The sequence below is a fragment of the Sphaerodactylus townsendi genome, linkage group LG07 (assembly GCF_021028975.2).
Source record: "Sphaerodactylus townsendi isolate TG3544 linkage group LG07, MPM_Stown_v2.3, whole genome shotgun sequence".
Taxonomy (NCBI): Eukaryota; Metazoa; Chordata; class Lepidosauria; order Squamata; family Sphaerodactylidae; genus Sphaerodactylus; species Sphaerodactylus townsendi.
Window position 1 is genome coordinate 60,037,723 of NC_059431.1, and position 12,985 is coordinate 60,050,707.

A 12,985-nucleotide genomic window follows, 5' to 3' on the forward strand; every position below is an offset into this window, starting at 1 on the left:
AAATCCCAGACAAATAAGCCAAAGCATTACAGGCATGGTGGTATGGGAGAGATTCTTTATCCACCTGTCCCTGAGTGGTGTGGTCAGTAGTATGAGTTATTCCCACCACAGTCACACCACTAGCTGGCACAGTAAGTAGTGCCTAAATGAATTGTCTCCTCTCTATTTTTCTCCCCTTCCCATCTCTACTCTCCAACTACTATTGTATTGTTCATATTTAGGGAAGACAAGCCAAGACTCATTGCTAGAGCACCCACTATGCATGAAGAAGAGTTGGTCTCCAGCATATCCAGTTAAAAGAGTCACAATAGGCGATGTGAAAGGCCTTTAACTGAAACCCTGAAGAGAACCACTGCCAATCAATAAGCACTATTGATCTACATAAGCCAGTGGTCTTATTCAGTATAAGGCCATTCCATGGGTTTGTATACAAGAACGCACAAGTGCCAGAATTAAGATGTGTTAATTCTTCCCCAGTGTGAATAGCCTAGGCTAACTAACTCTCATCAGATATCAGAAGCTAAGCAAGATTGGTCCTGGTTAGCAATTGGATGAGACACCAATACAGAAGTGTTCAGAGTTGCAGCGTAGAGGCAGTCAGTTGCAAACCACCTTTGAACAACTTTTGCCATGCAGAGTCTACAGGCAACTTGGCAGCTGCAACTTGGCAGCACTTTCCATTGCCAATATTAATTTTACTTTTTTTAAAAAAAAACCCTTTAGATTCATTATATTATCAAAGCTGGAATGTATGTGGGTCATTTGTTTATTAGTTTGTATTGAATGCTACTCCCTAGGTACTATGTGATACCATCTGAACCTGCTCAGTAGTTGAGATCTTTCCCAAACACCCTGTGCTACATGCTCTCACTTTTAGAGATAAGGGGCTGAAGATAGAGCTTTGTCTTTTATAGTGCCCTACCTGGTAATGGGCTTGCTAAGTTTTAGGGAAGTATTGGGTAAAGATTTTTATTTTCTCAACTGCTTGCTCTGTATTTTTTCATCCAACTTACAATACTGACATGCTCTGTTTTGTTTGGCTTTTTAAACTCTGCAGTTGTTTATTGTTTTTGCATTTGTCGATTATTCTGCTTTTACTCCTCTGGGTGTTTATAATATGACTGGTTTTAGTCAAAGGTCATGTACAGTGTCACTGTTAATTTTATTCAATGGCTCTCTATTGTTAATGCTATTGGAATTTTTGCAATAACTTTATTCTGCTTGTTTTTATTGTTTCGCAGCTTATTGTTTAGTTGATTTTATTGTTTTAAGTCTTTTGAACTGCAATTTAAGAGCGCAAGACAGAAATTGCTTAAATAAATTTGGGATAGGTTCAGGGTCTCACTTTGAATCACACACATTCCTGTGACAGTCCTTGCAGAGAGCCTGCGTTTTAATGATTCATAAACTTGCTTTGCAGTTCAAACCAGCTGAGATACTTCTGACTATTTGGATGTCACTATTGCCTAATACATTTTTAAAAATTGTTTAAACAATCTCCAGCAGCCTGATTCAAGACACCTGCATACTAATCTTCAAAAAGTATAGAAGTTTTCTGTTGCAGAAAAACAAAGTGATTATTGTTTCATGGCTTCGCAATTGCTCCAATAGGTAGTACTCCTGATTTTAAATTAGCAGGAGGTGAAATTCTATTTGTCATCAATTTCTCCTAGGGGTTTCAGAGCAGAAAACTGCAGACAAGCTGCTTCTTTGATGGCTCACTCCTAAAAATCTCTTTTTGTTCTTTATCTATTTGAACTGACAGTGATCAGAGCTGCAGCAGGACAGGCCTCTCTGGAGAAATCACCTTCCCCCTATCTATTGACAGATTCCTCTGTTTTGAATCAGACAGGCCCTGTCCCATCATAGGCATCAAGGCTTTAGAAGTAGCCACCAATTAAACCTCTTGAGCCGGTAAAATCTGAAGCCACTTTTGAGTGTCTGTTCTGATTAGGCAGGAAAAGATAAAGCCCTTCAACCCCCCAGGAGCAGCTCCCCAGTCTCAATTTTCTCTCTTGCCTTTACCAGGTGCGAGAGGTGTGAGAGAAGCTTCACACAAGCCACCCAGCTGAGTCGACACCAGAGGATGCCCAATGAGTGCAAGCCAATAACAGAGAGCACAGAATCAATTGAAGTGGATTAACTGATTGACTGGTTGGAATTAAACTGCAAGGAAAGTCATGATTAAATGTCACGGACACTTAAGCAAAACCAAAGATTTCCTCTGAGCAACTTTCAATCAGTCCCAGAAAACCAAGAGCAGTAATAAAATAAGTAAGATGTTAAGAGATATTGATCCTGGCGTGGAAGTGAAACCAGGAAAGAGATTATTTATTTATGACTAGGAATGAGACTGATTTCAATGGACAAGAAACTAGGGACAGAGGCATTTCTCGTCCCCTCCCCACCATGTATTGCTTTATTTCTAAAAGCTTTTATAATTGTTATTTAATACCAAAGCAACAAATATCAAGGGTTCTTTTGCCCATAACTATGACTAAGAATGCACATGGACTTGTTTATCGTTGCACCTTTTTCTTTAGCATGACTCAGTGGACCCAGGTATATTCTGTCCTGACTGGGCTTTATTGGGTTGCGCTGCTCTGGATGTGTCCGTAATTTTAAAAATGTTGACTTTAAATGGCAAGACAGAAGAAAATTCAGAACCATCTTTGTGTTGGTGTCAGACCTCCTCCAGCAGGTGGACATTTCATTCCCATGGCTTCAGAAATCACATTTTGTGCACTTTTTTGTATAAATGTTTTCATTAACCAGCATCGTCTTGGCCCAGGAGATCACACAGATGTTAAATAAACTTGGTCCTCTTTACATCTCTGTAGGTGTATATATTGTAAAAGTACAGATAAGGAACGCATTTGGACATGTAGAACATATTACTCACCAGTGATGATGAATAACAGGTTCAGTGAAACAGTGACACACTTAACTAAAAGGATCGTGTTTGAAAACATAAACATTGAAAGTGTTATAGCAAAAAAAGTCTTTTCTTTGAGCAGTAACTGTAGCATTTAAAAAAATCAATTGTATTATCCACATTTCACATTTTCAATAGCATCTGAGCATTTACCCAACACTGAACAACCTCACATAATATTGGTATTGTAGGGCACAGTTTTTGGCCAAGCTAACCAAGTGGTTGCTTGTGGCAGTACAGTGAAGCAGGTACCAATGCATGGAAGGTCCTCACAAGTGGAACAGGAGATGACTGGCTTCTCTTCCTGGACCTTGTGCCACTGCCAGTCAGGTCCAAGCCCAGTCCCCTGGTCCTGCACAGGGAAGTTCCACTTGTCTCCTTTGCCCAGCAAAGTTATTAAGATGTTAATTTACTACTTTCTTTGAAAAGCCTCATAATGAAAGCTGATTTACAGGGTTGTTCTTAGGGGCTGCTTTTTAAAAGAAACTTAAAATGACACAATCTGATTTACAAATTAGTGAAACTGAATACTAGAATCTGATCTAATTAATTAATTAGAATCTGATCAACTTAAAGTAAAAATAAGTTTTTAAGTCAAGGTTTAGCCTAACTAGATATCAATCAGTCTTTGCTTTACTCCACTCCTTTGTGCTTATGTCAATCTTATGCACTTTAGTTGTATGGTCTGCTATTTAGGAGTCAATCAACAAAGTTACATCAGTCGTTTGGACTGTATTGGCTGAAATTAAAGGTCCCTAACTTAACAGGTTTGTCATTTTTGCCTTTGGAAAGCCTACCTCATAATTTTACTGGTGGAAATGAAATTGCTATTGAGTCTCTAATACCACTTGACTTAATGAACTTTCACTTCAATCATTTAGACATATCTAGACACCACTGGCCCATTACTACTACAGGCTGAGCAGTTTAACTTTATAGATAGACTTTTACTTTTGCAGTGTAAGTACACCACTATACATTTCAGCTGTAGTGCATATACTTACGGGATCAAGCCATAAAAAAGTTTGGGTATGATCCAATGCCTCATTAATGCCTCTGAATGTATGATTCCTCCCAGTATTATCCATCATGAAAGTATGGATGTATATACATGACAAGGTAATGTGTGCTGAATGGCACATGCAAGATACCAACTGGATTGTAGTCCTATAAGTACACATATAGCATTTAATAAGTTTATAGGGCTTAGAGAGTTTTTTTAAATACAAACCAGAAACATTTGAAAATGTTACTTTAAAAACTTACTTTGACTTTGTACCCAGAAAATTCCATTCAGAAGAACTGTTCACCTAAAAGTGGTTTTCTCACAATCTTTTTAGTAAATGTGTCCTCAATTTGAGCCTGATAACGTCCTATACTTCAGTCACTCATGCATGGCTTCAAATTTAACAATGTTATTCTCGAGTGGTCTATTTCTTTCCAGGTGTATCAATACTAAGTTCCACAGCAGTAGCCTACTTAGTCTATTGCAATAAAACCTACAAAGTATTGTGACATAATGACTAACAAATCTATGTGACCTATGCTTCCCTATGTCAGAGCCTAGTGCAAAAAATGCATGACATGATTGTTTGTTGCATATTACTTATATTGAAATCCTTTTTAAAAAACACCCACAGGACTCTCCTGTTCTTATTTTTACCGTGTAACTAAATCAAGAGATGTTCCTAAACTTTATATGTGATGGGTTGGTTCTTAAAGAATTGCACATGGAATGAGTCCAGAAAAAGATGTTTATTATGGTCTATTTCCCATTGAAGTCCCTACTTCTGGAGATTACAAGCAATGTGGAATGTAGCACAAGGATAGAAGTCAGAAAGAGGAAATTAGCAGAAATGTCTCCCAACCTCTGTTTTGTGCAAGTTCTTCTGTGACTTGATCTTTTCCAGGAAAAAGATGTGAGGTAGGATGGAACAACACACTACTGATTCTCATTTCTGACTGCAACAACCTCCACCAGCTGCATTTCCTGTTCATACCACAGAATAACCTGATTTAGGAGATTTTTTTAGAAGGGACCAGGAGAGACAGGACCGGGGGGAAAGTGGGTAGAAGGCAGCAAAACTCTGTTCTAAAAATTTGCTCCATTTGTGATTCTTTAGGATCCAATACTAGATTTTTGTGTGAACAGCAGAAAAAGACAAATCATATAGGTTTTTTTCACTCTGATTCAAAGCCCAGTTATTTGGCACTAAGGGCTCCAACAGATGAGATTAAATCACATAACAATCTGTCCATCAAATGGAAATTGTAGGTTCATGCTAATCCCTCAATCTCCACTCAATTTCACTATTCAGAACTACCTCCCCCACTTTAAGATTGTTAAAAGAAAAGGTATGACTAATTTCAGTTTCTCCCCATTCCAGATTTAACAGCACCAAGGACAATAGTTTTGATTGGCAAAACTATGTGGAGGTGGAAGACTTAAGTCTTTTTTCTTCTTCTGCAGCTATTGCTATTTGACTGAAAAATACTATCAAAATATATGTGTGTTACATATTACATTACATTAAGTCAAAATATATGTTTATTACAACAGTTGCTAGCAGGGTTTTAGAATTAGGCAGACCTCTCACGCTTATTTATATGTCAAGTATTTCAACACAAAATGTTGTAATACTTGACACATCAACCAAAATATTCAAGAATCAAAGCAATTCAGTCCCATTAACTTTACAGACTAAGTGAACATATTCACAGTTGTTCTACTTCATCTCAATGCCTCAAAAACCAAGTAGCCAAGCTGTAATTTATTCTGAAATAATTTGTTTCATATTATTTGAAATGATCTAAAATTATATTTAAATGGCAGCTTTCTGCATTATCAATCTATTTTTGAAATGCCACACTAGACATTCAGGAAATTTGCAAGGAAATGCCCCTAATAATGTCCCCTCATTTGACAGAAGTCAATGGCCAGCCCTGACGCAGTCATATTCACAAACAATCCACCTCTCATCTCAAGGTATTGTCAGCCTTGAAATGAATGTCATCCTCTTCTGAACTCTTAAAAACCAGCTCATAATGTTGTCTGAAAAAAGACATAAAACTGTGGCTGCAGACATCTAGAACATAGATCTCTAACATTATTTTTAGGTATTATATATGCTATCAGAATCTCTGGAACTACCATTCAAATACAGTAGGATACCAGATCAAAAAAATTAGCCTACTTGTAAGAGTCAGTGAGAAGAGACATAAGGGTAAAATAAAGTTCAAAAATTGAAGAAATGAACTGATAAATATAGGTCATTTAGGTGATGTATACAGCTGATTTCTCAAACAAATTTTGACAATTATTAATGAGTGAAAAAGGAGAAAAACAAATCTGGCTTGATAACAACTTTCTCAGCAAAGGTTTTTTAAGATATTGCTGGCCATTTATAGTCATGTGCTCTTCATATCTTATCAAAGGACTTGCCAGTGCATAGTACAGATACGAAGCAAGTTTCTATCTGCCTCCCCCTCTCCCCGCCTGTTGTGGCAACAGTATTAGTTCAATCTCTCATAGGAAAAACTCACTGAAGAACTCTCAATAACATATGAAAGCCTTAAAATTTCTGGATGCTAGCAATTTGTGGCATAAAGAGACACACCTGATTACATCTCATTAAAGCCACTTATGAGAGTCCCATGGCACAGAGTGATAAACTGCAATACTGCAGTCAAAGCTCTCTGCTCAAGACCTGAGTATGATCCCAAAGGAAGTCAACTTTAGGTAGTTGGCTCAAAGTTGATTGTCTTCCATCCACCCACGGTTGGTAAAATGAGTACCCAGCTTTCTAGGGGTAAAGTGTAGATGACTGGAGAAGGCAATGGCAAACCACTCCGTAAAGATCTAGTAAATGTTGTGATGTAATGTCATCTCATGGATCAGTAATGACCCACTGCTTGCACAGGAGACTACCTTTACTTTTAAAGCCACTTAAGCAAGATGCAAGGGGGCAAAGACAGCATGGTCATAGATGACAGTTAAAGGCTTTAAATGATAGGGCTCAAGGCTCTAGTGCTCTGAAACAGTGGCATAACAATACCAAGGGGCTTTCTTTAAGATCTTTAGGATCTGGGACTAAATCAGCAGCTTCTAACACTAATGTGGAAAGAAATAGTATCAGCCTCTACTTCTTACTTCTCCTTAAGGAGACTACCTCCAAACCAGCACAAGCTCCCTTCTGGCACTGGGATATTGGAGCCACATCATGAAAAATAGTGATGAAAACAAGAGACCAGTATTACACATTTGATGGGGATGGTTACATCATCCTGCGATGGCAGTGTCTATAGGAATCAATGTATTGTGCATGAACAAGACTGCCCTCAGTGACTATCAGCAGAATATGGACAATTAAATGATGGTATAGTGCTTGAAGTTTTGTCTGTGGTGTCTGTGGTGGCTCTTTCACATATCCAAATCGTTATGTTGCAGTTACTGAGAGTATGAACTCATTATTAAATTTAATGTGGTAAAGTGACCAAGGTAATGTTGCTATGTCAATGTCAGATGATGGAGAGTACCACCAAGAACAAGAATTCTTACCAGGTGAAGGGCACCACATCTGCGGACATTCTATTTACCACCCAAAACTGATGTAACAAAATCACCTCATGAGTGAAAGATGTTAATTGCCTCTAAATCTTTCATTCTGGTGTTTTCTTTTTATGGCTGTAAGAGAGTAATACATAGGCAGTTCACAAATATGAAGGCTCTGTGATTTTTAGTCAAAGTCACATAATTAAAGTTACTCTTTGAATTATGTAAAATAATGTCTCAATCAGTCAAGTGTGTGAAATATCAGCCCTAGATCTATGGTGAGTTGTGAGGTAAGTAATGAAACAACAAAATACATTTTTCTGTTATTTCAGCAACATGTTCAAATGGTATACTAACAGCCCAATCTGGCAGGGGGAATTTCCCTCTAGAGCCAGCCCAGCCCAGCACAGTAGGCACAAGGACAAATGCATGGGTGGTGGGAGTGTTTACTTACCCCAGCAGTTGAGCACCACACAGCTCTGTGGCACCCAAACCAGAAGCCACTGCCCTCACCTAGGCCTGCCAGCATGGCTAGGAACATTCCAGAGGTGGGCCAGGGGGTAGTAACCGACCTTAGTTCCTTCGTTCCTCCCAACTTTTGCCCATCAGAACACAAGCGCTTGGGGTTTGGGCTCACAGGTTTAGGATGGCATAAAACCATAGAACCCAACAGAGGACTTCCTGGCAGCGGGGAGGCATTTTTTGTTTTTGGCCTCCCCACATTGCCCAGAAGCTGTACTGGAGGTGGCAAGGCAGTGCTGAAGCAGCAATGCGGCCAGCTGCAGGCTCTGGATGGGGCTGCAAGAAACAGGTAATCAGAAATTAATGTGTATCACTTAGTTTTTTAACTGAAGAGAAGTGGATTTAATAGGTAATCACAGGAAAGATATTTACCTGGACCTGAAAAAATGCAAAATTATTTTGGTAGGTTAATACTATCTCAGGTAAAAACGAAGAATCAGACTGATTAAAGGCATTTTTGTTTGTTTCACCAAAGTCCAAGTTCCACCTGCCTGCATGGGATGGAGCTACTAGTATATATTATTTCTGAAAGATGGATCCAGACTGATTTCATATTTATATATTTTTCAAAAACGTTTCAGGGTACCACCAAAATGCTGTTGTTACATTTCCGCAAAACACACAAATGATACATTCATGAACAATATCTATACACAGGTTTCTTAGAGATGACATGTAGTACAGATTGTATGATTCTGCAAGTATGCTTCCTCACTTTGCTGAAATTAGTTCATTTCTCCCCTCAGAATTTATTGGGACTTCTTTGTTCCAGATGATTCAAGACTGAGGCAATGATGCTACAGTCCTACATGTAGAAAATGCACCCACTGAATTATCCAGGGCTGCCATTGCAGCTGGGGGAGGGGCAAGCAAACTTGGGCACGGTGCACTGAGTGAGTGTGAGTCACATGATGAGGGCCTGTCACGTGATGAGGGAGGGGCGTGGCACACCTTTAAAAGGTGGCACCGGCAAGGCCTCAGCCTCTTATGAGGCTGCCAAGGAGCAGATCCTGCCTTCCCACCCCTGGAGTAAGACTAGTAGTTTTAGATTCTGTATTTATTTGTTTTGTCGCAGCCCTGGCAGGTCTGGGCACAGGGGCACATCCTTTCTGGGGAGGCCAAGGTGGCATGCTGAACCTCCCCATGGCTGAAGGCCTCAATAAGAGGTTTAGGGTATGGAACGGACTTGGTAAAGCAAGCTTCAGAGGCTCTGCTCAGGACCCCGCTGCCCCTGGCAGTAAGGATTGTCACATAATGGGCTCGTGCTCAGGTGGCACCTAGTAACTTGCTGTCCCAATTCCCCAATAGGGATTGGGGATGGTGCCGAGTTCAGCATGCTTGCTGCCCCGCGACTAGGATATAACCCCTATGTTCGCCCAGCTTCCTACTTTGATTTAATGAAATGGGCTGTGTTCAAGTTCATTCCAAAGAAACTGAGTTGGTAGTATTATTGGAGTAAGCCAGCCTCCACATATCAGCACACAAAGAAATGCTTCCTTTTGAACTCATGACACACAGGGAATTATGTGAGTGTGTGTTTTAAAAGGTTGTAGGTTTTCTTGGAGGAAGTTACATGTCATGGGACAATAGTATGAGAAGAATAAATGTTTGTTTACCCGCAACATGACAAAATTTCATATCTACAGAATTGTCTGTCACACCTTACCACTTCTCTCCTTATCTTTCATTTCCCTGAAACTTCTGGACCTTCCTTGCTCCTTTCCTACATCTCTCTTATCATTTAATCTATGGGGAACCTAAATTTTTTGGGATCTATTAGATTGCACTTGTTTGTTTCAATCTAGATGAATAAATATGAATGCAGAAGCAGAGTCTGTACCCTTCACCATTTAAGGAATTGCGTGCATAGTATACTGTTCAAAAAACTCTGTGGGGGCTCTGCATATGTCAGATATCAGTGAGATTATCAGTGATTTTATACATACAAAAGGAAAGGGGCTAATCAGATGGTTAATTGAACCTTCTATAGAAAACTTGATTCATAACACATATTGAACTGGACCCAGGCTGTATGTACAGCTGGAAACAGCTTTTTAGTTTTGAAACCAAGAAAGCATAGTTATGGTCAGTGGTCAGGGATGTTGTATGTCATTTTTATCATACAAATAGTGTTCCCAAAGTACAATTCACAAAGATCACTTAATAATTAAAAGTCCTTTTTCTCCCCTGCCTCAATTTGGTATGTCATTATTCCACTAGCAGAACTGACAAACTAAAACAATGTTTAAATTAGACTGAGGGAAATCTCTTTGGTTTCCGCTGTTATGGGAAGTGGTGTGATGTGTTTTCAAGTATTCACAAGTTATTATACATTTATGCCCATTATAACATGCTTGAATCCAGAAAAATAAAGTTATAAAGAAGTGACAGTTACTTAAGTTCTATTTTGGAGCCTGCTATTTCAAAACTGTTGAGATCTTGATTTATAAAACATTTAGAAGATGTATGTTTTTATGCTGTGGTGATATTCAAGATGGCGTCATTTATTTCTAAGGAAGAATGAAAAAGATAAAATGACACATACACTAATAAAAAAAAATTAAGAGGTCTGACTGCTACACATATGGCAAAATGAGGTAGTACAATCTTGAAATGGGAGAGTGAATAGCTTTTCAAAATGCAAGCAAAGAGATTACCAGTGTGAAAAACCATTTTACATGTAATAACTTTTGTTAAATTTAAACCGGGTAAAGGTAAAGTTAGTCCCCTGTGCAAGCTTCGGGTCATTACTGACCTACGAGGTGACATCAGATCACAACATTTACTTGGCAGACTTTATTAATAATTGCCTTCCCCAGTCCTCTATACTACTATCTCAGAAAGCTGGGTACTCATTTTACTGACCTCAGAAGTATGGGAGCTGGGTCAACCTTGAGTCAGCTACCTGAAACGAACTTCTGTTGGGACTGAAATCAGGTTTCAAGCAGTTCTGCAGTTTACACTCTGCACCACAGGACTCCTCTCCCTCAGCATAGATTACACATTTTCAAACACATCTACCATACATTTATGATCATGTAAGTACTGATAGTACTGATAGCTGACATAGATTGCAATTGCTAGTACCTAGTTAGGGATTCCTCCTTTCAAATGGTATGATGTCCACTGCATAGATATGCTGAAAATATGTTTGCAGAGTACAATGTGAACATCCTGAGATTCAAAATAACCACCTTCCAAAGTCTTCTTTTAGCAGAGTGGCTCTTTTTACTGTGCTTATTCCTGCCTGCCAACCTCTGATTTCTATATTCTAAGTATTTACTCAGTTCTGTGCAGCAAAGACAAAACAGATGTATTTGAAAATAAAAACTTTGATTGGATTTTCTGGCCTATGAAAACGGTTGTCACTGATCTTTTGGAGCCTCACTATGTGGCTTCTATTCATTACAATTGTGTAGGTGTAAGAGGACTTTGCTGGTGGTCAGGGTCTTTTGTTGTCCTAATTACACATTCACACCGTGATTCAGTCTGATGTTTTCAATTCTCAGTTCTGTTTATTTTCACAATAGCATACAAAACTGATATCAAAAAAGATAAGCATCACTGTCAAGGATGTCATTTTTTTCATATAAGAGTTAGAATGATATATGGGCTGATTTTTTAAAAAATCATACAACTACCTTTTTTGTAAATTACAAAGAACCCATTAAGTCATGCATGTAGCTGTATTTCTGTGCTATAAAGTTTATACACTGTAATATCAGACTTTAAATTAAAAACCATGCATACATTTAAAGAAAACAAATACAATTTGTAAATATGTTTGATTAATAAATATTTCTATTATTATGGTTCATAATTTTATTGTTTCTTTTTTTACAAATTGCTATTTAAAATTCAGAAAAAGACAACTTGAACAGGCATGGAGAAAAAAGCAAAAGCCTCAATGCATTAGCAAATTTACATAATTGTATCCATGATGCCCTGAAGTGGATGCCCATACTAGTCCAAATTCATCTGATCTTGGAAGCTATGCCATGTTGACTTTGGTTACTATTTGGATGGGAAATCACTAAGGAAGTCCAAGCTGTTGTACAGAAACAGGCAATGGCAAACCACCTCTGAATGTCTCTTGCCTTGAATGTCTCTTGCCTTGAAAACGGGGTGATGTACATCAGCTGCAACTTAACAGCATTTTCCACCACCACCAATTGTAGAAATGTGTGAAATGGAGGGTTTTGTGAAGTGTTTTTTGGCAGACTTTCAGGGAGCGGGACAATTTACCATGGGGGAAAGAACAGTAGCAGTGTTTCAGATAGATGCCCATGGTGGTTCTTGACAGTTATGGTTTTCACAATTTGCATCTGGAAAATCAACTATTGGCAGTCAGCTAAAATTGTGTGGGTGGATGGGTGGTGTAATGTTTCTGGGTTCCAAAATAAGAGTCCAAAAGAATAAGGAGTAGTTCAAAAAGTTTTAATCTAAGGAGCTATTCTTCTATGGACAGTCAGTGGCAAATTTGCTGCCTTTACCTTAATAAACAGCCCCCCAGAACCCTGTAAAGATTTCCCATAAACTACAACCAACCTATCACGCAGCACTGAGAAAAATTTCCCATAGATAATAATGGGAGGGATGCCTTTTTTTCACAGGTTATCTGAGTGAGCCAGTTCTTTAGGCTTTTAAAAAGAAATCTTATCAGCATGCTGAGGATACCCAGTTCTAAAGCTATGGGTGATATCATTAAACAGTCCAACATAAATTTTGAAGAATAGAGAAAACAGAGACTAGAGGGACTCTCCAGTCCCATATCGATAATTCAGACTCCCAGATGGAAACTCTTTCATGGTTTATCTTTTCTGTTTAGTCAGACTCTTGTCTCTTTATTAAGTATCCGATAATGAGCTTTTTATCATAAAATTGTTAAAACTCCCTTATGAATCCTAATTTTATCCCCATCTAGTGGCTAAAGGCAGAATAGCACAATCTGAAAGCTCTAACCATGCTCCACTGAA

At 38.6% G+C, this 12,985-nt stretch overlaps 1 protein-coding gene across 3 annotated transcripts in view; it reads left to right on the top strand.

Moving 5' to 3' along the window:
* The window catches only part of PRDM6 (PR/SET domain 6), a 110,361-nt gene extending 107,532 nt beyond the window's left edge, over nt 1–2,829 (top strand). For all 3 annotated transcript variants that reach the window (XM_048504558.1, XM_048504559.1, XM_048504560.1), the window contains one exon: nt 2,029–2,829. In XM_048504558.1, the coding sequence (XP_048360515.1) occupies nt 2,029–2,143 (115 nt within the window). In that variant the 3' untranslated portion in view covers nt 2,144–2,829. The remainder of the gene's footprint in view (nt 1–2,028) is intronic.
* The last annotated feature ends 10,156 nt before the right edge of the window (nt 2,830–12,985 follow it).